The 26,119-nt window shown below is 38.2% G+C and overlaps 1 protein-coding gene across 1 annotated transcript in view; it reads left to right on the top strand.

Annotated features, from left to right (window-relative positions):
* ADAMTS19 (ADAM metallopeptidase with thrombospondin type 1 motif 19) overlaps positions 1 to 26,119 on the top strand; it is a 276,785-nt gene that overhangs the window by 52,662 nt on the left and 198,004 nt on the right. The window contains exons 3-6 of the mRNA XM_052643941.1: positions 6,284 to 6,449; positions 20,600 to 20,772; positions 22,289 to 22,372; positions 23,039 to 23,196. Coding sequence (XP_052499901.1) covers positions 6,284 to 6,449; positions 20,600 to 20,772; positions 22,289 to 22,372; positions 23,039 to 23,196 — 581 coding nt within the window. The remainder of the gene's footprint in view (positions 1 to 6,283; positions 6,450 to 20,599; positions 20,773 to 22,288; positions 22,373 to 23,038; positions 23,197 to 26,119) is intronic.

Below are 26,119 nucleotides of genomic sequence, written 5' to 3'. Positions count from 1 at the left end.
AGTGGTTATATGTGAAATTTCAGTGGAGAGGCAGGCAAGAGTTCATCATGACTTAGATATAACTTATATATCTTCATTTGGAGTTGATCCTCACAGTCATAAAGGAAAAACTGAAAAGATCGAGTCAGGAGAGTATTTTACTATGATACGGTAAAAAGATAGATATGGGATCAGAAGTGTGTTTTCCTACAGATTTATGTGTTATGTATAGAAAGAGTTGGATATGACTGAAGCGACTGATCATGTATGCATAGAATACATAAAAGCTCGAAAAACTACTCCCACTTAACAATAATATTGAAAATGATGTTTCATTTGAATAAAGCATAAAAAAGAACTTACAGTATTTTAATTTATGTCAATCCCTATGTGATGCTTATGTTTTCAACTATGTATTTTATTTACTTAATGAGATATATGCTATAACATTACCATACAAGAGAATATTTTAGAAAATATAGCCAGCTTATGTAGAATTCACATCATGTAGCGTATAAGACATTTGTGTGAAATGTTGTTATAAGCAGTGTGCTGATGCCAGATCCCTTTCAGCAACTGCTGTTTAGAAGGCAAACACTTCTGCTTCTTCCAGTAGCTCAGGGATTCTCTAATATACTTTACAGTCAGATAATAAACTAATCATCTTCAAACCTTCATTGACTTTCTTTTTCTGTCAAGAACTTTGTCATTTGATGTTTTCAATTTTATTGGTTCATCTTATTTTGGGGCTACATTTACCTGTTGCTCTACTCAAATCTTCCCTGATAGCTTCTCTGATGGCTCAGTTGGTAAAGAATCTGCCTGCAATGCAGGAGACCCTGGTTTGATTACTGGGTTGGGAATATTTCCTGGAGAAGGTAAAGGCTACCCACCTCAGTATTCTTGGGCTTTCCTTGTGGCTCAGCTGATAAAGAATCCACCTGCAATGCAGGAGACTTACGTTCAATTCCTGGGTTGGGAAGATTTCCTGGAGAAGATAAAAGCTACCCACTCCAGTATTCTGGCTTGGAGAATTCCATGGACTCTCTAGTCCATGGGGTTGCAGAGTTGGACACAACTGAGTGAGTTTCACTTTCACTTTCTACTCAAGTCAGATGTCTTTTTTTTTAAATATACTTTATTTGTTAAATTAATTTTTATTGGAGTACAGTTGTTTTACAATGTTGTGTGTTAGTTCTACAACTCAGCAAAATCAATCAGTTATATGTATACATATATCCCTTCTTAGAAAGGATACCTGATAAGTAGGAAGCCAGGCATCTTTTTAAACAAGTTTCCTGGATTTCCCATCTTCTTTGCCTTTCTGCTAATGCCTCTTCCCATAAGAAGTAACTTTTATCCAAATTCTACTATCCCTCCAGATAGCAGAGTCTTCACATAGCCTGAAATTATAGTGGTCTACCACAGACAGTATTTACTTCTTGTGATGTGCTGTGTGTTTTTAAAAATAGGATATTATTAAAGATTCTTACCATATGTAGTTTTAGCCCTCAGATATATACCTTCAACTAGTCAACTGAAAGTTCATGTAGAAAACTGAGGTCCTGGAAAATAAAAAAAAAAAATTCCAAAAAAGGAGAATGGAAAAAATAAAAAGAGAACTTGAGGTAATTCTATTAGTAGTGCATCAGCTGCTTAAGTGAATAGGAATTAAGGTAGGGGAAGTGAAGTAGTTAGCCTACTAAGAGTAGCAACTGTAAATTTTTAGTTATTTTTATTTATGCTTACAGTACTACTTTAGAATCTGTTCATCTATTTAATAGACTGTAGTTGATTTGAATTTGAACAACTGAAACATTTGCATTAGGTGAATTGGAGCAATGATATATAAAAATCCATGCACATTTGTCAGGTCAAATTTCACGTTGTGATTAGGAATTGGTGGCCATGATAATACACTTATATGGAGATTAGTGTAAATGGCTGTTTTAAAAAACACAGGAGTAACTAAATGGAGAGATAGTAAAATTTCAGAACCAGTAAGACAAGAAACGGCTGGTAATTTATTTTCAAATAAGCAGTGGTCAGTTTGCAAAACACTGAAATGTTTGCTAAAATGTCAAATCAAGTAATGGTATTCAATACAATGGGAGAGGAGCCATTGTATGAGAAGATGCACATAACGACAAATAAGGCAGTTAACTTTTAACTAATTTCATTACCAAATGTTTGCGTGAAATGCCTCAACATTGTTCACATCATTTTGAAAAATCTAAGAAGAGGAATCTTGAAGAAAATACTTATATAGTTCACATTTATTTTTGAGAATGTACTGTACCATTTTAATGCACTACTAATTTTCTTTCCTTCTAAAATTAAACTTCGGGAGCAAACTGCGGGAGATAGTGAAGGACCTCAAAGGGAAGCCTGGTGTGTTGCAGTCTGTGGGGTCGCAGAGAGCTGGACACGATTTAGCAATTGAACAACAACAACAGAAATTAAAAGTACAGTGTTTGCTGAAGGGAATGCTGTCTAATTATGCATTATTAAGCATCAATGTGTGTGTTAGTCGTTCAGTCGTGTCCGACTCTTTGCAACCCCGTGGACTATAGCCCGCAGGGCTCCTCTGTCCGTGGAATTCTCCAGGCAAGAATACTGGAGTGGGTTGTCAATTCCTTTTCCATTTTCAAGCATAGGAGAACTTGTAAAGAGACTTTGATCTAGATTTATGTTCTTCCATGGCTTGTAAATTCACAACACAGATAAGATGATCCATTTTGTTATTGGAATAGGTCCCCTGTTCGTGGGGACATAGAAAACCTCATGACTTCCCTGCTTGACGGATGCCAACCCAAGCTAGAGAACTTCCTGTAGCATAGGATAGTATTCTGATCTCAGATAGGAAGCCCTTGCCTGAAGAGAATCTGAATACTTGATGCTAACTATGCCCCAGAGTGAACTGAGTCTGGCACATGGGGTCAGAGAGCAAATATATATTGAATGAATTAGTCATCATTTATAATTATTCCAAGGCTAGCCACTCCAATACTCTGGCCTGGAGATTTCCCTGGACTGTATATCCATGGGGTCGCAAAGAGTCAGACACAACTGAGCAACGTTCATTTTCACTGTAGTTATTCCAGCTTCCCTCATAGCTCAGTTGGTTAAAAATCTACCTGCAATGCAGGAGAGCCGGTTCGATTCCTTGGTTGGGAAGATCCTCTGCAGAAGGAAATGGCAACCCACTCCAGTATTCTTGCCTGGAGAATCTCATGGACAGAGGAGCCTGGCAGACTATGGTCCATGGTGTTGCAAGAGTTGGACACGACTTAGCAACTAAACCACCACCACCATAATTATTCCAACAATTTTTTTTTCAAAGTGACCTTCTTGTTTTTAAAAATGTACATAGATAAAATCCTAACACAATAGAGAATTGTATGTCATGAAGTTTTCCAAATTGTATCTTAAAAAAAACACGCATCTACTTGAAACAATATTTAATATGCTAATATGGTGATACAAGAGTTGCCAAGAGTTGGACACGACTGAGTGACTTCACTTTTCTTTATGGTGATACAAAAATGAGTAAATTTTAATTTTTTGGATTCTCGGAGCTTTTCAGTCCACTCTTAAATGTTTGGCTGCTATATTTATTATAATTATACTTATGAATAATGTAAAACATATGGCAAACATTTATTAAAAGGTTACCCAGCATCAGATTCTATGCTAGACCATAGAATTGGTCTAGCTGTTTAGTTAGTTGCTTTTTAGTCACTAAGTTGTGTCTGACTGTATTTGTGATGCCATGGACAGTACGCCCCGCCAGGTTCCTCTGTCAATGGAATTTTCCAGGCAAGAATACTGGAATGAGGTGCCATTCCTTTCTACAGGGGAACTTTGAAAAGTGATTGAACCCCCATCTCCTGCATTGGTAGATGGGCTCTTTACCACTGAGCCACCTGGGAAGTCCTTATGATAGGAACATTACCTGTGCTTAAAGATGCTTTAAAAAAAATCTTCCAAAGAACCCTGTGAAGCTATTGTATAAAGACACTGTACGTTTCTCATACTTACGTGATAGTAATAAGTTATGAACCCAAATAATCTTAAGTCTAGAATCTGTTCTTGATGTTATTACATTTTATATGATAGTATGCAATTAAATTTTATAGGATTTGTTATTATAACCCTTCCCATGCTTATAACCTGTTGAAAGAATATATCAGATTACAAATTTATGATTTAGGGAAACTAAGCATCGCAGCAGTTATTATTTTAGTCATTAGCTACACTGTCAGTTTTATTTGTGGCTTTGGATACTGACTGAATCTCAGAATCACACTTATTCAAACAAGAGAGACATAATTCTGTGTTTTCATAATCTCAATTGATGATAATATGACACCTCTTATCCCCAATCCGACTTCCCTGGTGGTTCAGTTGGTAAAGAATCCGCCTGCGATGTGGGAGACTTGGATTCAATCCCTGGGTTGGGAAGATCCCCTGGAGGAAAGCATGGCGATCCATTCCAGTACTCTTGCCTGAAGAATCCCCATGGAGAGGAGCCTGGTGGGCTGCAGTCCGTGGGGTCGCAAAGAGTCGGACATGACTGAGCGACTAAGCACACATTCTATCCTTAATCCATATGTAGGTGTACTATATCTTTAATGATTATTATTTAAATTTAAAAGCATTTGATATTCTCTCTTATTCCCATCAAACTTGACTCTAGGGAAAATTTTGTGTGTTTCATGTATCTAATTAAAATGGAAGCTGATTTCATATTGGAGAGAATGAAAACATGGATGGAGAATAAAATAACTCATTGGAAGTTAAACTTAACAGAAATGTCCCAAATACGTATATGCCTGATATTTTAAAAGACTCATTAGCATAGAAATTTTTTGCATTATCCCCACCCACAAGTGATGTATGCACGTGCATGTGTGTGAACAGGAGACGGAGAGGTAGAAACTGAGAAAGAGACAGGGAATGGAAGGAAAGAAGAGAGCGGAGGGGACACACAGAGGGGATGGAACTGCTGTTCCAGCAGTTAAGGCTTTTATTAGTGATACAAAGCTTCAATAAAACGAAACTGGTAAGGATTTTTAGATTTTATTCTTCAGGTGTCTTATAATGTCAGTTCTGTACAAAATAAAATGTGATAGCATATTGCCACTTAGTCTTTCCATATACAAGTTGCAGTACACTTCAAACAAAATAAAAAGCCTTTTTTTCTTAAGAAAAGGTTTTAGCCTAAATTTAAAAAAAAATATACAATGTGGAACAATGACTATATCTGAAGAAATAATTATATTATGATGCTAATTATATGTGAAACAAAATGAACTGTATATAATTTTTATAAAATTAATACAAAATGGTATTTGAAAACTTTAATATTACCATATCATGTATGAATAATGCAGGTTCTAGGGGATTATTTCTTCAAAATTGTTTACTAATGAGTTAACAGTACAAGTGATCAAGTATGCATTTTATATATTAATATATATTATAGTAGACTGAAATAATAAAAATTGGAAAGATCAAGTCATGTTTTCTTCCATGTAGAATAGTTTCCTAGTTATAACTTAACTTTATATTCTAAAATAGAAAGGGAAGAAATGACTAGGCTTAGCTTTAATATGATAAAATAATACTTATTTGTTATAAGTTCATCTTGCTGATCATAACTGAATTTCACAGTTTTTAGCCCCCTGTTCACAAGTGGCTAACTTTAAAATACGGTATTGTATGAAATGAAATTTGTTTATGTAAGTGATACTTCCTTTTTCTGTAATTTATTGTTCAAGGGTTTTAAAAAATGTTTAACAGAAGGCTTGAGAGTATTTTATATAATAACTGTAATGCTATATACCCTACATTTTTTGTGGTATAAATTATTTTATTAAATAATGATTGTCAAAAAGTTGGACTGTGTCATGTATGCAATTAAAAACTGTATTGCTCTTCTGTACATGCTGTGCATATAAGTGACCCCATGGGTCTCCCAAAGTGAGCCTTTAACATTCCAGAATTTTTACTCTGCATCTGTTGCTGGCATCTCGCCCACACAGGCTAAGACTAACTATATGAAGTTTATGCTAGTCCAGTAAAGTATCTAAAGATGAGTAATAAAATGGGAAGACAGTTACCTTATTAGTGGGGTTGCTAGAATAGCTGCACTAGAAAAAAGTATGCATATACGTGGAAGAAAATAAAGTGTGTGTGTGTGAGTGGGAGAACCTAGAAAGTAACTTAATTGAATAAGTTTAATTGAAACTAACTTAGGAACAGGTATTTCATATGCATCTTTCTATGTTATATATTCCAGATGGGATTTATACAGCTCAATGAGGACTTCATATTTATTGAACCACTCAATGATACAGTGGCCATAACGGGTCACCCACATCGTGTATATAGGCGGAAAAGGTCCATGGAGGAAAAAGTCACAGAGAAGTCTGTTCCTCACAGTCATTACTGTGGTGTTATTTCAGGTAATGGCTTCTCCTGAAAGGGTTTAATTAACTATGCAATGTGAGATGAATCCTGGAATAAGTCCTCCTTCCCTCCCTCCCTTCTTCCCTCCATGCCACTCTCCCACCCCGCGTTTTCTTTTTTCCTTGCCTTCCTACCTTCCCCATCCTTCCCTCTCTTTGTGTCTATCCATCTGTCCACAGCTTTATCTTTTTTTTTTTTTAACGTGGAATCTCCCTTGGTTAATGACAATTACATATATTTTTTTGACTTGTTTTCTATGAAGTAATATATTTTAATATAAAAATAGAACTTCAGATATTAATACATTGCATGCTCTATATCCCTCTTGAGTTGTGAAGTGTTCCTCATGGGATTCTGTTCACCGAACTGGAATAGAAATGACACTGAGAGAACTCCAGATCCCCTGAAACTGAATACTATGAGCTCATGGTCTTATTTTAGTTTACTTCTATGTGAACATCATAGAAATCTCTGTACTTTGACCAGAAGCATCTTCCACTTTCTTCTTTTTCTGTTTGATTCAAGTAAAAATCATCTTGATTGTTAATATTAATAGAGGAATAGGAAGAAGAGTCATGATTTACTTCTTGAATTTTATTCTCAGTATCAGAATATTTTAAATTTTAAAGTTTTAAGTGGCTCACAAACATTTCCAACCATCAAATCCTAGTCTCTGTGTGTCTGCCAATTTTTCACAGAAATAAAATGGGGTTGCTGTTTGGTACACTTCCTTATTACTTCCTTTGGCAGAGATATGTGGCATTAGCAAGAAGGTTAAGGAAAAATGAATGATTTCTATTACATAAATAGGACCTAAAAGTCATAGCCAACATTCAGCAGTTTCCCTAGTAAAAATGTTTGGACATCTAATCCAGACATCTCTGAATATTCACTGATAGGAGAAATAGTTCCATTTAGAATCTGAGGAAATATGAATTTATTGAAGACTTTTTGGTATAAAGACTTTAAAATTGACTTGGAGATTTAGAATTAGGTATTAGTGTATTTAGTGCCAAGATAGCAACTTGAAAATTGGTTATGGTATTTTAGGTTGATTTAGGTGTATAAATTGTGATAGTAAGTAACATTTTCAGAGGCCTTGGCATGTTCATATCATGTTGTCTAGGAGGATCAGATTCAGACAGGATTTCAGTATGTTTCTGTTTAGAAATACAATCTCAAATTAATCTCTGATCTCTGTTTTCTTTTGTGAAAGCTCATGGTATCAGTCTATATGAGAATTATCTTCAGAAGTAGTTAAGTGAATCTACCTCTGTGTCACATTATTCAAAGCACATTATCAAGTCAATTTAAAGAAGACACACCCATCTTCTCTATTCTAAGAAATATAGACACACTGGAGATAAAAAGACAGCTGGACAAAAGTCATAATCTGAAAAAACAAAAGAAAAGTTTTTATATCGTGAGACAATAACAGCAACAATTCGATATAGTCCATTTAAGGAGATTGCCTTGTATGAGTTACACTGAAAATCTGCACTATGCAACTTTTGAATCATAGTAAGTTCCAGCTGTTCTAATTACTCATGTGTACAGATGACATAAAGTAGGCTTTATATTGCAGTATGTTTGGAGGAAAGGTTTCTAGAGAATTCTTTTTTTTTTGATAGGTTTTATAAAGCATAAATACATGGTTCATATTTGACAGACCTTGTCGATTAAACTTTCTAATTTTTTAAAGACATGACTGTTATATCTTAATTAACCTGTTTGGATCAAGCACTTGCATGCAAGGATTGCTAAGCTGTTTTTTAAGTGCTCTTACCTATCTTCAGTGTTTTTTAAGGGAAATTTAAAAATCATTTTAAAATTAGCAATCTATGAAATAAAATATCCATTTACTTATACTGATATGTCTAATTGTAGTTCTTCCCTTCTTATTTCAGGATAATATATTAGCATATTAAAGAACATTCAGATTCGGATAATGTTGCAGCAATTGCCTTTGCACAATGGAATCATAAAATTTACTTGTATTCAACTTGGTTTTTGCCTATCCCCCTTCATCATGTTAATGTTTTAAATGTATTGTGTTTATATGTAATGATTATGTAAATGCTGTTTTCTAAACACATACCCTCAAAGTTTAGGATGACTTTGTCCTGTTCTTTTATTAAAATGTAACATAGAAGAAAGAAAGGTGCAGGAGATTAAGAGTCAGAGGTACCAGGTTCAAGGCCTAGCTTCAGTCTCACTCTAGCTAGATACTCTTCTTCACTTCCCTTGAATTTTTGAACCTTAAAATTCTTTATTTGTAACATAGGAGAACCAGTCACATCACAGCAATGACAAAGAGCTAAATGACACAGCTCTTATTCTCACAAGGTGGACCAATGTATTGTTTTGTGCAAACTGGTAAATGAGTAATTAGGCTATCTATAATAAGTTCAGTTCAGTTCAGTCGCTCAGTCATGTCCGACTCTTTGCGACCTCATGAACCGCAGCACACCAGGCCTCCCTGTCCATCACCAACTCCCAGAGTGCACCCAAACCCATGTCCATTGAGTCAGTGATGCCATACAGCAATCTCATCCTCTGTTGTCCCCTTCTCCTTCTGCCCTCAATCTTTCCCAGCATCAGGGTCTTTTCAAATGAATCAGCTGTTTGCATCAGGTAGCCGAAGTATTGGAGTTTCAGCTTCAACATCAGTCCTTCCAATGAACACCCAGGACTGATGTCCTTTAGAATGGACTGGTTGGATCTCCTTGCAGTCCAAGGGACGCTCAAGAGTCTTCTCCACCACCACAGTTCAAAAGCATCATTTCTTTGGTGCTCAGCTTTCTTTATAGTATAGCTCTCACATCCATACATGACCACTGGAAAAACCATAGCCTTGACTAGATGGACCTTTGCTCTTCAAGTAATGTCTCTGCTTTTGAATATGCTATCTAGGTTGGTCAGAACTTTCCTTCCAAGAAGTAAGCATCTTTTAATTTCATGGCTGCAATCACCATCTGCAGTGATTTTGAAGCCCAGAAAAATAAAGTCAACCACTGTTTCCACAGTTTCCCCATCTATTTCCCATGAAGTGATGGGACCGGAAGCCATGATCTTCGTTTTCTGAATGTTGAGCTTTAAGCCAACTTTTCCCCTCTCCTCTTTCACTTTCATCAACAGGCTCTTTAGTTCCTCCTCACTTTCTGCCATAAGGGTGGTGTCATCTGCATATCTGAGGTGACTGATATTTCTCCCAGCAATCTTGATTCCAGCTTGTGCTACCTCTAGCCCGGCGTTTCTCATGATGTACTCTGCATAGAAGTTAAATAAGCAGGGTGACAATATACAGCCTTGCCATACTCCTTTTCCTATTTGGAACCAGTCTGCTGTTCCATGTCCAGTTCTAACTGTTGCTTTTGACTTGCATACAGGTTTCTCAAGAGGCAGGTCAGGTGGTCTGGTATTCCCATCTCTTTCAGAACTTTCCACAGTTTATTGTGATCCACACAGTCAAAGGCTTTGGCATAGTCAATAATGCAGAAATAGATGCTTTCCTGAAATTCTCTTGCTTTTTCAATGATCCATCGGATGTTGGCAGTTTGACCTCTGATTCCTTTGCCTTTTCTAAAAAAAGCTTGGACATCTGGAAGTTCATGGTTCAAGTAGTGCTGAAGCCTGGCTTGGAGAATTTTGAGCATTACTTTACTAGTGTGTGAGATGAGTGCAATTGTGCGGTAGTTTGAGCATTCTTTGACATTGCCTTTCTTTGGGATTAGAATGAAAACTGAGCTTTTCCAGTTCTGTGGCCACTGCTGAGTTTTCCAAATTTGCTGGCATATTGAGTGCAGCAGTTTCACGGCATTATCTTTCAGGATCTGAAATAGTTCAACTGGAATTCCACTAGCTTTGTTCATATTGATCCTTCCTAAGGCCCACTTGACTTCACATTCCAGGATGTCTGCCTCTAGGTGAGTGATCACACCATCGTGATTATCTGGGTTGTAAAGATATTTTTTGTACAGTTCTTCTGTGTATTCTTGCCACCTCTTCTTAATATCTTCTGCTCCTGTTAGGTCCATACCATTTCTGTCCTTTATCAAGCCCATCTTTGCATGCAGTGTTCCCTTGGTATCTCTCATTTTCTTGAAGAGATCTCTAGTCTTTCCCATTCTGTTGTTTTCCTCTATTTCTTTGTATTGATCGCTGAGGAAGGCATTCTTATCTCTTCTTGCTATTCTTTGAAACTCTGCATTCAAATGGCTATATCTTTCCTTTTCTCCTTTGCTTTTCGCTTCCCTTCTTTTCACAGCTATTTGTAAGGCCTCCTCAGGGAGCCATTTTGCTTTTTTGAATTTCTGTTTCTTTGGGATGGTCTTGATTCCTGTCTCCTGTACAATGTCATGAACCTCCATCCATAGTTCATCAGGCACTCTGTCTATCAGATCTAGTCCCTTAAATCTATTTCTCACTTCCACTGTATAATCATAAGGGATTTGATTTAGGTCATACCTGAATGGTCTAGTAATTTTCTCCACTTTCTTTAATTTTAGTCTGTATTTGGCAATAAGGAGTTCATGATCTGAACCACAGTCAGCTCCTGGTCTTGTTTTTGTTGACTGTATAGAGCTTCTCCATCTTTGGCTGCAAAGAATATAATCAATCTGATTTCGGTGTCGACCATCTTGTGATGTCCATGTGTAAAGTCTTCTCTTGTGTTGTTGTAAGAGGGTGTTTGCTATGACCAGTGTGTTCTCTTGGCAGAACTCTATTAGCCTTTCCCCTGCTTCATTCTGTACTCCAGGGTCAAATTTGCCTGTTACTCCAGGTGTTTTTTTTTTACTTCCTACTTTTGCATTCCAGCGTCCTGTAATGAAAAGGACATCTTTTTCGGGTGTTATTTCTAGAACGTCTTGTAGGTCTTCTATAATAAGAACCATGACCAACTCGCTACCCAAGATTCTAAGCTTCTGTTATTGGGGAGGAGGGAGGGGTGAATCTCAAATATCAAGTACAACTTATCCAGACCACAGGGAAGAAAGGGAACAGAGTATGCAGGTTAAGAAAATGAACTTTAGAGTCAGACTGTTTGTGCTCACATCTTACGCCGCTACTTCCTACTTGTGGAACTCTAGAAAACTTCCTTGCTTTCTCCAAAGCTTCATTTATAATATACAAAATGAATGGAGTGGTACCTGAACCTTAGGGCTCTTGGAATTAAATGAGATTATGTGTACAATGAAAAACATTTGTGAAAAATAGTGGATGTTGTTAGATGGGGAAAGAACATCTTGGGGAGAAGGAACAATAAATACAAAACCACAAGGGCAGAAGAAATCATCTACTAGGAGAGCTGAAGCCATGTCTGCAGTGTGACAGGAGGTTCAAGCCTGGAAAAGTAGTCACAGATGAGATAACGAGGGGCCTTGAGTACTGTGGTAAGAAAGACTTCATCTGGAAGGCAAAATGTGGTCTTTCAAGACTGTAAACAGGCCAGCGGCATTATCCATCAATATTTACAAACTTGTGAGTATGTCTAGGACTCTGTGCTAACAAGAAAGATTTATAGAATTGAAGAAGACCAATCTATTTGATCAGGATAACAGAGATCATCTCTATTCTTAGAGCTAACTAACCCAGCCACTACCGACCGATATAGTTTCCATATGCCAGGCATGACATTGTGATGATCGTCAGTGTGTGGAGGGTATTATGGGGGGCACATAGTGTCCACCTGTATATCCTCATTTACAGATCTCTTCTTGAACTGGGAGTGTATGGTATCAACTCTGTTGTTTTTATGCATGCATCTGGGTAGAAAATGATCTCAAGGATTGAAGAGATGAAGAATCAGCTCAGCATGCTTGATATAGACAATGAAGACATTCAAGGAAGCCACTTAGTAAAAAGATGACTTCAACATGCATGATTTTCACACAGAGTGGCTAACTCATATGATGGAGTCAGAGAGTCATGGTATTGAGATTCTTAAGAAACCTAAAATGTTCCAAATAGCCTATTTAAATTAACACACAAATAAGGATGCAGTACATTGACAGTTTGGGGCCACTACAGCTGTCATTAGTTGGGGCAATAAAGGTAACAAAAGCTTTGCTGTCTCTCCCTTACATCGTCCCTTAATCACTCTTGATGTGATTGAAAAGCACCAAATGTTATTTTTTCTTTCATCTCTGTCTCCTCCATAGGCATGTCTTCTTCCATATATATACCCTCTAAATGTAGGCATTTCCCAATACTTCCTCCTTTTCTTTCTACATCTCATGCCACAGGCTTCTCTGGAATGATAGAGTCCAAATCCATGGGTTCATCTTTCTGACACATTGTTTTGTTCCAAACTCTACCTCCATTTTAATCTCTCTCCTGACAGTCAGGTGTTTAAGTAACTCCTATTCTGATGTCTCTCAGGCACCTCAGACTTAAAAAATCTGTGGCTGAACCCGTCATTTTTCCTCCCAGATTCTGCTGCTGGTACTCCCATTATCTACCTGGTCACTGGAAAATAGCCACCCTACTCCCGCCCCCCCCCCCCCCCCCCACCGCCCCACCCCCCCCACACACATAAAACAAAACAAACAATAGCAAGAAGAAAGAATAATCCTAATCATTATCCTTTTTCTCTGTTTCTTCTGATTAATTTTGCTGGGCTTCCCTGATGGCTCAGATGGTAAAGAATCCATCATCTGTGCAAGAGATGAAGGTTTTTGATCCCAGGTTGGGAAGATCTCCTGGAGAAGGGTATGGCACCCCACTCCAGTATTCTTGCCTAGAAAATCCCTTGGACAGAGGAGCCTGGCAGGCTACAGTCCATGGGGTCAGAAAGTTGAACATGACTAAGCAACTAACACTTTGACCAAAGGCGATATCTACTTTCTAATATGTTGCCTATTATCTCTTCCTTTCTATTCCTACCACTGTGTGATTTTTACCCAGAAGACCATTGATGTGTCCATTTAGGAGAGATGGTAGATCGGTGTCTGTATATCTATATGTCTACCTATCTTTCCTCTATGATCAACTTATTAGGTGTTGACCCTGCCAAGATGAGTCTTTTCATATACTTATAGGAATGTCTCCTACTAAAGACTTTACATTTATATGATAATAAAATAATATAGTGTTTTATGTGTGTGTTGGGGGGGGTGGGTGGGGTGGTTATTTTTCAGTGACCAGCCCAGCCTCCTCTCTCTACATTTATATGATAATATACTAAAGTAGGATTGTGATTACAATATAAAAAAAACTACAAAATTCATTTCTAACTGTTGTAGATCTTAAGATACTAATAAAATTAGTTTCATTTGCTGTCCTTCATCAAGGTCTTTGGTATTAACTGCTGGTACTAAATATGGATTCATAAAATATATTTTTAACTGTAGTGATTCTGATCTTGGGTGGGCTTGACCTGCAACAGCTTGAAGTGGGGGTTGGGTACCCCCCAGAGATTGGGGCCAGGTCACGGCAGTGAGAGCACCAAATCGTGGTCAGTGACAAAGCCCTGGCTTTTTGACTTCACAGGAAAGAATTCCCGCTGAGTCACTGAGTTGTGCCCTCATGGCAGGCTGAGGGACTTCCTTACTTATGTGGGACATTTCTTCTGGGTTTCCTTTGCCAATCATTTTATTTTGCCTGATTCACAGTCCATATTTTGTTTATCTTAGGATCCTTCCATGTGTGCATATGCAACTGTTAGCCAAGATGGATTCGATCAGAGAGTCCTATGGGTAGACTGGCATCAGTTAGCATCACTCCCTTTTTGACCGCCAGGGAGCCTTTCTGCCCATATATAGTTGGGGAGGTCTCCTGTCTCCGAGAGTGAGAAATGTGTTCTGGGCAGGGCCCAGCCTCCTCTCTCAGTTATCCTGCTATTCTCATCTTGGAGTTTCAGTCCACAGGGGATGGATCTCCATCACTGTGCCTTGGAAGCAGGGACTCAGCTACCTCCTGCCTCAGTTCTGTTGCAGATGGCTCCTGTTGCTATTGTCATTTTTGCATTTTCCTGTTTCATGATAATGCTTATTTTTGTTAAATAAGGGCTCTTTGCATTTTATTTTCTTGACACTTTGGTTAACTTAGTTAACTGATCGCCTTGACATTTGGATAGAACTTCGTTTGTTAAATAGATTTTTAGTTTGTGTCCCCATGAGAAAAAAATGATAAACTGTAATTTATGGAGATATCTGAGAACAGTGAAGTTACCAGCAACTGTGATGGAATCACATTAGATCTCAGAGCTAACTTATTTGGCCCTAGACATTAGTAATAGAAGGAACCCAGAAGTTTAATAACAAGAGATAAACTAATCATGGCATCATGAAAATGTGTTAGAGGGGAAGTAAAGTGGAACAGGTAGTAGACTAGAATAGAATACACACCAAAGTCAAGTACCTGGAACAAGCCTCTAGAAAAGGAATTTATCAGAAACCAAGGGGATGAACTAGAACTATGAGCATACACACCTCCCAGTTCAAAACAAAGTTAGATATGTCCATGTAAACATGACTAATTGGACACACTTGTTTATATCCATAGGATTCTGTTAAACACACATGTTTACTTCTGGAGACTCCACTAATTAGAATAAAAAAATATAAAAGATGTTAGCCAACAAGTACAGATTTGGAAAAGAAGATGGTAGCTATTTAGTAAAATCAACAGAATTTCAGTAAATGGCAAGGAGAAGAACAGATGATAGCTGATTTAACAGTAAATGATGGAGAAGGCTATGCAGTTATAATAAGTTGTTAAAACTAAATGAATTGTACATTGAAATGGCTACATGTTATGGCATGCAAATTACCCCCCAACAAAGCTGTTAAAATTACAAATTCATTATTAAATCACAGCACACATATAGGAAGTTGTGCAAACAATGTGTCCGACTGCTGAATTTTCCCAAAGTGAAGCATAAGTAGGTACTACTCGCATCAAAATATAGAAAGTATCAGCAGCATAGATGTTGCCCTTGTGCCTATTCTTAGGCACTAGTTTCTCTTAGCCCGAGATCATCACTATCCCGACTTCTAACATCCCATCTTCCCAGTTTGTGATGTTCCTATAAATGGAATCATACACTGCCTACTTTTTTGTAATTGCTTCTTTTGCTCAGCAGTATGTTTGTGAGGCTCATCTGTTTTCACTGCTCTATGAAGTGAAGTGAAGTGAAAGTCACTCAGTTGTGTTGGACTTTGTGACCCAATGGACCATACAGTCCATGGAGTTCTCCAGGTCAGAATACTGGAGTGGGTAGCTTTTCCCTTCTCCAGGAGATCTTCCCAGCCCAGGGATCGAACCCAGGTCTCCCACATTGCAGACAGATTCTTAACCAGCTGAGCCACAAGGAAAGCCCCCACTGCTATGTAGTATTGCATTTTATGAATAGGACAGAATTTCTTTATCCACTATACTCTTGATGGTTAGTTGAACTATTAAGAATAGTGCTGCTATGAGTAATTTTTACACCTGATTTGCAAAACGGTGGTGGTAAGGAGATTCCCCTCGTCCAAGGTAAGGAGCAGCGGCTGTGCTGTGCTGGAGAAGCCGTGAAGAGATACCCCACACCCAAGGTAAGAGAAACCCAAGTAAGATGGTAGGTGTTGCAAGAGGGTATCAGAGGGCAGACACACTGATGCCATACTCACAGAAAACTAGTCAGTCTGATCACACTAGGACCACAGCCTTGTCTAACTCAATGAAACCAAGCCATGCCCGCAGGGCAACCCAAGACGGGCGGCTCATGGTGGAGAGGTCTGACAGAATGTGGTCCACTGGAGAAGGGAATGGCAAGCCACTTCAGTATTCTTGCCTTGAGAACCCCATGAACAGTATGAAAAGGCAAAATGATAGGATACCAAAAGAGGAACTCCCCAGGTCAGTAGGTGCCCAATATGCTACTGGAGATCAGTGGAGAAATAACTCCAGAAAGAATGAAGGGATAGAGCCAAAGCAAAAACAAGACCCAGCTGTGGATGTGACTGGTGATAGAAGCAAGGTCCGATGCTATAAAGAGCAATATTGCATAGGAACCTGGAATGTCAGGTCCATGAAACAAGGCAAATTAGAAGTGGTCAAATGAGATGGCAAGGGTGAACGTCGACATTCTAGGAATCAGTGAACTAAAATGGACTGGAATGGGTGAATTTAACTCAGATGACCATTATATCTACTACTGTGGGCAGGAATCCCTCAGAAGAAATGGAGTAGCCATCATGGTCAACAAAAGAGTCCAAAATGCAGTACTTGGATGCAATCTCAAAAACGACAGAATGATCTCTGTTCGTCTCCAAGGCAAACCATTCAATATCACAGTTATCCAAGTCTATGCCCCAACCAGTAATGCTGAAGTTGAACGGTTTTATGAAGACCTACAAGGTCTTTTAGAAGTAACACCCAAAAAAGATGTCCTTTTCATTATAGGGGACTGGAATGCAAAAGTAGGAAGTCAAGAAACACCTGGAATAACAGGCAAATTTGGCCTTGGAATGCAGAATGAAGCAGGGCAAAGACTAATAGAGTTTTGCCAAGAAAATGCACTGGTCATAGCAAACACCCTCTACCAACAACACAAGAGAAGACTCTACCCATGGACATCACCAGATGGTCAACACCGAAATCAGATTGATTATATTCTTTGCAGCCAAAGATGGACAAGCTCTATACAGTCAACAAAAACAAGACCAGGAGCTGACTGTGGCTCAGATCTTGAACTCCTTATTGCCAAATTCAGACTGAAATTGAAGAAAGTAGGGAAAACTGCTAGACCATTCAGGTATGACCTAAATCAAATCCCTTATGATTATACAGTGGAAGTGAGAAATAGATTTAAGGGCCTACATCTGATAGAGTGCCTGATGAACTATGGAATGAGGTTCGTGACATTGTACAGGAGACAGGGATCAAGACCATCCCCACGGAAAAGAAATGCAAAAAAGCAAAATGGCTGTCTGGGGAGGCCTTACAAATAGCTGTGAAAAGAAGAGAGGTGAAAAGCAAAGGAGAAAAGGAAAGATATAAGCATCTGAATGCAGAGTTCCAAAGAATAGCAAGAAGAGATAAGAAAGCCTTCTTCAGCGATCAATGCAAAGAAATTGAGGAAAACAACAGAATGGGAAGGACCAGAGATCTCTTCAAGAAAATGAGAGATACCAAGGGAACATTTCATGCAAAGATGGGCTCGATAAAGGACAGAAATGGTATGGACCTAACAGAAGTAGAAGATATTAAGAAGACGTGGCAAGAATACACGGAAGAACTGTACAAAAATGATCTTCATGGCCAAGATAATCGTAATGATGTGATCACTCATCTAGAGCCAGACATCTTGGAATGTGAAGTCAAGCGGGCCTTAGAAAGCATCACTACGAACAAAGCTAGTGGAGGTGATGGCATTCCAGTTGAGCTATTTCAAATCTTGAAAGATGATGCTGTGAAAGTGCCGCACTCAACATGCCAGCAAATTTGGAAAACTCAGCAGTGGCAACAGGACTGGAAAAGGTCCATTTTCATTCCAATTCCAAAGAAAGGCAATGCCAAAGAATGCTCAAACTACCGCACAATTGCACTCATCTCACATGCTAGTAAAGTAATGCTCAAAATTCTCCAAGCCAGGTTTCAGCAATACGTGAACCGTGAACTTCCTGATGTTCAAGCTGGTTTTAGAAAAGGCAGAGGAAACAGAGATCAAATTGCCAACATCCTCTGGATCATGGAAAAAGCAAGAGAGTTCCAGAAAAAGGTCTATTTCTGCTTTATTGACTATGCCAATGCCTTTGACTGTGTGGATCACAACAGACTGTGGAAAATTCTGAAAGAGGTGGGAATACCAGACCACCTGACCTGCCTCTTGAGAAATCTGTATGCAGGTCAGGAAGCAACAGTTAGAACTGGACATGGAACAACAGACTGGTTCCAAATAGGAAAAGGAGTACGTCAAGGCTGTATATTGTCACCCTGCTTATTTAACTTCTATGCAGAGTACATCATGAGAAATGCTGGACTGGAAGAAACACAAGCTGGAATCAAGATTGCTGGGAGAAATATCACTAACCTCAGATATGCAGATGACACCACCCTTATGGCAGAAAGTGAAGAGGACCTAAAAAGCCTCTTGATGAAAGTGAAAGAGGAGAGTGAAAAAGTTGGCTTAAAGCTCAACATTCAGAAAACGAAGATCATGGCATCTGGTCCCATCACTTCATGGGAAATAGATGGGGAAACAGTAGAAACCGTGTCAGACTTTATTTTTTTTGGGCTCCCAAATCACTGCAGATGGTGACTGCAGCCATGAAATTAAAAGACGCTTACTCCTTGGAAGAAAAGTTATGACCAACCTAGACAGTATATTCAAAAGCAGAGACATTACATTGCCGACTAAGGTCTGTCTAGTGAAGGCTATGGTTTTTCCAGTGGTCATGTATGGATGTGAGAGTTGGACTGTGAAGAAGGCTGAGCACCGAAGAATTGATGCTTTTGAACTGTGGTGTTGGAGAAGACTCTTGAGAGTCCCTTGGACTGCAAGGAGATCCAACCAGTCCATTCTGAAGGAGATCAACCCTGGGATATCTTTGGAAGGAATGATGCTGAAGCTGAAACTTCAGTACTTTGGCCACCTCATGCGAAGAGTTGACTCATTGGAAAAGACTCTGATGCTGGGAGGGATTGGGGGCAGGAGGAGAAGGGGACGACCGAGGATGAGATGGCTGGATGGCATCATGGACTCGATGGACGTGAGTCTGAGTGAACTCCGGGAAATGGTGATGGACAGGGAGGCCTGGCGTCCTGCGATTCATGGGGTCGCAAAGAGTTGGACACGACTGAGCGACTGAACTGAACTGAACTGAATGAGTATGTACTTTAGAATGTTGATCATTGAGTGAGTGAAGTCGCTCAGTCGTGTCCGACTCTTTGCGACCCTGTGGACTGTAGCCCACCAGGCTCCTCCGTCCATGGGATTCTCCAGGCAAGAGTACTGGAGTGGGTTGCCATTTTCTTCTCCAGGGGATCTTCCCAACCCAGGGATCGAACCCAGGTCTCCCACATGGCAGGCAGATGCTTTAACCTCTGAGCCACTATGGACAGTTATTAAGCTTTAGTGAATACTCCCAACCAGTTTTTCATTGTTTATCCTAATTTAAACTCCCAGCTCATATGAGTAGGGGACTTCCGGTTGTCCTTACCTTCTTGTTAACACTGAATATAATCATGGCTATTGTAGCCGTTCTGGAATTGTATTTAAGTCATTGTGGTTAATTTGCAGTTCCTTGAAGACCAGTGAGACTGAGCACCTTCTCCTATGCTAATTAGCCTTTTGAATCTCCTTTTTGTTAGAAATGCCTGTTCAGATTTGCAGCCAGTTGTTCAGTTCAGTTATCTGTCACTGACTTAGAGTAGCTTTTCATTTCTTTATTATGGAAAAGTTCTGTAATTATCTTCTCCCACTTGGTTGAATGATTTTCATTCTGATAGTAGCATATTTTCATAAACAGATTTTCCATTTTATATAAATGTATAAAGATATTTATTGGTGGTTACTGCTTTTATTTGACTCTGTTTGAAGAATCTGCTGTATTAAGGTCATAACTTCTGTATTATTCCGATGGATGACAGAACCAATTCCTTTGAAGCCCATACATAGTTGGAGTAATTAGAGGCATTTGCCTGCAGAGGAGCCTGGTGGGTTACAATCCACGGGGTCGCAAAGAATCAGACACAACTTAGTGACATTAGGATGTATGGAGCAGTCACTTCAGGCTCTTCTGGCAAGTAGACCTTTATCTTATCACTGGTTTCCAAAAGAAAACCATGATGTCTTTTATTTATAGAATTACTTTATTTATACATACTAATGTGATCTTATTATTGGCCACCTACAACTCTAGAAAGCAGGTGTTACTGTTATTCATTTTACAAATGAGGAAACTAAGGCTGACTGAGTGATGTTAGTTTCCCAAGGGGTAGAGTTTTTCAGTGGTAGAAGTCCAGGCTGTCTGATTCCAAAGCCAAATGCTCATTTAGGTTCCCTATGTGCTGGGAACTTTTATGATCTTGCTCACCACTATATCATCTGCACATGTTGGTATTCAGTAAACTTTCTTTTAAATTATTGAAGCGGTGGAGATTTTTACTCATTTTGCTAAGATAGAGGCACATTTGAAAATTCATTTCTGTGTTGCAGATAAAGGAAGACCTAAATCTAAAAAAATAACAGAAAGTGGAAGAGGGAAACGATATTCATACAAATTACCTCAAGAATACAACATAGAGACTGTAGTGGTTGCAGACCCAGCAATGGTTTCCTATCATGGAGCAGATGCAGCCAGGAGATTCATTCTAACCATCTTAAATATGGTAGGCAAACTTTAAAGTGCGCTTGGAATTTTTTCAAGAAAACTCTAAGGAAGAAATGTGTGAGTATAATGAAGTTCTTTAAAAATTAACTCATTACTATTCCTTTCTTTTATTGACATCAGCAAGAAAAAATAGGTGTATCAAATTGATCCATCTCAAAAGAGATATCAAAATAATAACTTATACCTTCTAGTAATAAAACCTTATTGTTAATTTGATGTGGCAAAACTCTTTTTCTGTTACTCTTTTATCTCTTTTTTTGTGCCCTTCTTTTCCTTCTTTTTTATAAAAGGCCATTTGTTGAAATAGCAGAAATGTTATATTTGTTTATATGTATGGCCCCACCCAAAGTACTGTAGATTATGAGGTGGAACAAAAATGGAGGTTGGTGATCCACTGAGCTCTTATATAGGTATGTAAAATTGCATGTCAGATATAATACTAGTTGATGAGTAAGATGTAATAGCTAAGAGCTGAAACGCAGGTAGCTAACTTTGGTTGATAGCTTTTGGACCACAGAAATCTAACTTGTACCTGGGATCTGAATCCTTGTACCTGCTGCCTGAATCCTTTGACTTAACTATATACCCTGTTGAGTAAACTTCCTTCAAGGCAGAATGAGAAGGTTTTCATGGAGAGTGTTTCTTAGGAGAGAATAAACATAAATGAAAGCCAACGGCAGATGTCCATTTATAATTCGAGTTGCCGTATAAGGCAAGATAAGAGCCACTAGTACAAGGATAAATACTTAGCTACTGAACAACCACTTCACCAGCATTTTGTAAAGGGTAGACAGGCATAGCCTACCAACTTAAGTCTCTTTTAAATAGTACTGCCTTGGAAAGTGTGGGTTTAGTATGCCAGTTTTAATTTTCTATAATAAATTAGTCAGTTTTGCCAAAAAAAAAATCAAGGTACTGCATAAAAAATTTGCCTTGCTTTCCAGCATTGTTAAAATATACCATGTTTTGGAAATACCAGTTATAATGGTGACCTGAAACCATTAAGCAACAATAGCATGTCTTCATGGGCAGCATTGAAGGGGAGGAGCTTTGAAAATCCTGTTCCTGTTTGGCAGTTGTCCTGGGGAGTGTAAAAACTGTAAAGGATAAATTGGGAGGTGGCATAAAGCAGGCTGTTTTGGGGACATGACATTTTCTCAGAAGAAAGGTCACTGGCATTTTGTGATCTTAAGAAAATTTCTAGGATTTAGTTACTAAAATTCTTCTCTTTACTACTGTGGAAAGCCCAGTCTTCCCCCTGCACCACCCCCGCCCCATTGAAATGCTTAGATTATCGATTATAGTGTATATTATCAGAATGCTAGGTCTGAATTTCTTGGTGTCTAAAGTGAATTAGTTATTGCTTATTAAGCTAATTTTAAAGTAATTAAAAAATTTTTTGAAATATATAAAATTGCTCAACTGAATTGAGACTTCTCCCTGGTCTGGGCTTAAAGAAAAATTAAGATGTCTTTCAGTTTTATTTTAGGATTTTTATTTTTATTTGCTTTTAGGTTTTTAACCTTTTCCAACACAAGAGTCTTGGTGTGCAGGTCAATCTTCGTGTGATAAAGCTTATTCTGCTCCATGAAACTCCAGTAAGAAAGTCTTGAGTTTTTTGTTCAATTCAGTGGGTGAGAAGTTGTATTCAGGTACTTTTAAGTAAAGGGAATGTTAGGGATTTACTTTTTATTGACTTAAAATCCAGAAATATCCACTGAGTCACTTGAAATGTACATAAAACTGGCTGTTAGTTTTAGTTAATACCTCAATTATATTCCAAAAATGGAATGTTTGTAGTTTCCAAGGATCCTGACAACAAACCTTAACTTTGCAAAATGCAATTTTTAAAAGTAATTTTTAAAGACAGTTTTACTTTCTTATTTAAACATGTGCTTTTCTGTAATTCAATTTAAACAGAGACTGTTCTGTGGCATCATTTTAACATACTGCTTAGCTTTGTAAAACCTTTGTTAACATTGTAGAAATAATGAGTGATTTAAGTCTGAAGGTTCCACATTCTTAATATTCCATTGCAACTCTCTTCTTTTTCAGAATAGCATTAAACAGGTTTTGTAATTATTGTACCTTCACAAAGTTTTAAGATTTTTTAGCTCAGGAAAAATTAATCCTGAATGTCTTCCAGGTTCTAATTAATGTTATGGTCAGCAGTCTGCTCTAGTAATTCAAGAAGTCCCCTTGGTTTTTAGTTTTCTGTATATCTGAGAATAATTTGCCTTGAAGTGAAATCTCTTCTTTTGCAGGCAGATCTGTATATTGGGCATCATGGAGAGAAAATGCTGGAGAGTTTTTGTAAGTGGCAGCATGAAGAATTTGGCAAAAAGAATGACATACATTTAGAGATGTCAACAAGCTGGGGAGAGGACATGACCTCAGTGGATGCAGCTATACTTATAACACGGTGAGTTTTTTTTTAAAGCCAATTAAATGACATTCTTAATTTGATGGCCATGCTGTTAATCCTATTAATCCCTTCATAGAATGCTTTTATTCCAGATTTTGTGTTCCAAAAAACTTTTGGCATAATGCTGTTAGTAATTTCCCTCAATTCATAATAACTGCTTTCTGAACAGCCGCCTATTGGCTGGCATATTGATTAAACATTTGGTTAATTAATATTTAAAAAGTTAACTTCAATTTTTGATGCAAAGACATAGCCATTGATGATGATAAATGAAAGCACTGATGAATTTTGGTGGAACTTTAAAGTTATGAACCTACATGGTATGTTTTTCTGTCATCATCCTGTAAAGTGGCCAATATGTTAAACTGAACAATTTCTGGTTACAAGAAAAATTTTTAATTAAGTCTCTAGCTAGTTAATTTTGAGCTGCATTTGTATTTCAGCACTGAGTATAAATATAAGGTGAAACAATGAGGAACAATTAACTCTATGAACACTCTGTATAAACTTACAAACTTAAATATAAGCTTATTTTGCTTAGAGCTAGTAATTAATGGTAGTTCATTGTTAACTAGCAATTTAATTTTTTTATCAATGTTGACATTTCACATCACAGAATACACTGTGACGTTTAAACATGATTTTCTATAATGAGTCTATTGAATTCATAATGGCTTCTTTTTGCTGAATTGTATAAAAATGATTCTACTTATAAATAATTTGTAAAGATGAAAACAATCTCTATATAAGAACACAACTAGACTTCCATTTCCAGCTATGTAGGTGTACCTGATACTAGACCTCTGCAATAAACAACCATAAAATTGAAAAACATTTATGAAGCAACTGCTTTCAGTTATTGAAGAAATAGCAGTGCAGTCTCTGAAAGAAGGAAAATTTACTAAGTGAGCCCCACAGCCAACCCAACTTTGCCTTGGGACAATTTTTTTAATGGTACAGCAAGCTGGCATCTAAGTAGAACACAGTGCTCCTGTTGAAAGCACCAAGATGAGGATACTTTGCAGGCAGAGGTGCCAAGTTCTTGTGTAGATCATCTGTGAGGACTTTGCAAAGGCTGGTCTAGCTACACAAAGAAACTACCCAAAATTTATCAGGGTGCTGCTGTTATGGAGTTAAGATTCTAGAAATTGAGCATATTTTGGCCATGGGAGTAAAGCAACCTTGCTAATACCTTGTTTTTACTCCTGGCATTTATCTGAGGAAGCAAAGGCACCATTTAGAGGCATTTATCTGTGAAAACAGAGGCACCATTAAGAGGCCTTCTTAATAGGCACCATGATCCAGAGACATGCCCTCTCTTGACCCTCTCTTAACAAAGCTTGAAACCAAGCCCAGTTTGGAGGTTAAGTCCCACCAGTTTACAAAGGCTTGGCAATCATTTTGAGCTTTTGGTGTATCCTCCCTACTAAAGAATAAACTCAAACCTACCTACATTCAGAGTGACCAGCAAGTAAAAAAAATAAATCACTCTTCAGAGGAATATAACTGAATCTTGAATCTTTATGATATATCATCTACAATGTCTGGAATATAATGAAAATTAGTCAAGCAAAGAAACATGAAAAGGAGACCCAAGGTCAAAGAAAAATTATCAATAGTATCAGACCCTGAGATTGCTTCAGTTCAGTTCAGTCACTCAGTCGTGTCTGACTCTTTGCGACCCCATGAATCTCAGCATGCCAGGCCTCCTGGAGTTCACCCAAACTCACGTCCATTGAGTCGGTGATGCCACCAGCCATTTCATCCTTTGTTGTCCCCTTCTCCTCCTGCTCCCAATCCCTCTCAGCATCAGAGTCTTTTCCAGTGAGTCGACTCTTTGCATGAGGTGTCCAAAGTATTGGAGTTTCAGCTTCAGCATCAGTCCTTCCAAAGAACACCAGGACTGATCTCCTCTATTTATTTATTTTTATTTTATTATTATTATTTTTTTTACTTTACAATATTGTATTGGTTCTGCCACACATCAACATGAATCTGCCATGGGTGTACACGTATTCCCCATCCAGAATCCCCCTCCCATGTCCTTCCCTGTACCATCCCTCGGGGTCATCCCAGTGCACCAGCCCCAAGGATCCTGTATAGAACCTGGACTGGCGATTCATTTCTTATATGATATTATGCATGTTTCCATGCCATTCCCCCAAATCATCCCACCCTCTCCCTCTCCCACAGAGTCCAAAAGACTGTTCTATACATCTATGTCTCTTTTGCTGTCTTGCATACAGGGTTATCGTTACCATCTTTCTAAATTCCATATATATGCATTAGTGTACTGTATTGATATTTTTCTTTCTGGCTTACTTCACTCTGTATAATAGGCTCCAGTTCCACCCAGCTCATTAAAACTGATGCAAATGTATTCTTTTTAATGGCTGAGTAATACTCCATTGTGTATATGGACTGGTTGGATCTCCCTGCAGTCCAAGGGACTCTCAAGAGTCCTCTCCAACACCACAGTTCAAAAGCATCAATTCTTCCGCGCTCAGCTTTCTTCACAGTCCAACCCTCACATCCATACATGACCACTGGAAAAAAACGTAGCCTTGACTAGATGGACCTTTGTTGGCAAAGTAATGTCTCTGCTTTTCAATATGCTATCTAGGTTGGTCATAACTTTCCTTCCAAGGAGTAAGCGTCTTTTAATTTCATGGCTGTAGTCATCATCTGCAGTGATTTTGGAGCCCCTCAAAATAAAGTCTGACACTGTTTCCACTGTTTCCCCATCTATTTCCCAAGAAGTAATGGGACCAGATGCCATGATCTTAATTTTTTGAATGTTGAGCTTTAAGCCAACTTTTTGAGATTGCTTAGATGTTGGATTTACCAAATACTGCTGTAACTGGAATCTCAGAAGAGAGTTGAGAATGGGTAAGAAAATTATTTGAAGAAGTAATGTCAA

This window comes from Budorcas taxicolor, chromosome 7, assembly GCF_023091745.1.
Source record: "Budorcas taxicolor isolate Tak-1 chromosome 7, Takin1.1, whole genome shotgun sequence".
NCBI lineage: Eukaryota > Metazoa > Chordata > Mammalia > Artiodactyla > Bovidae > Budorcas > Budorcas taxicolor.
This window is presented reverse-complemented; position numbering and strand designations above follow the sequence as displayed.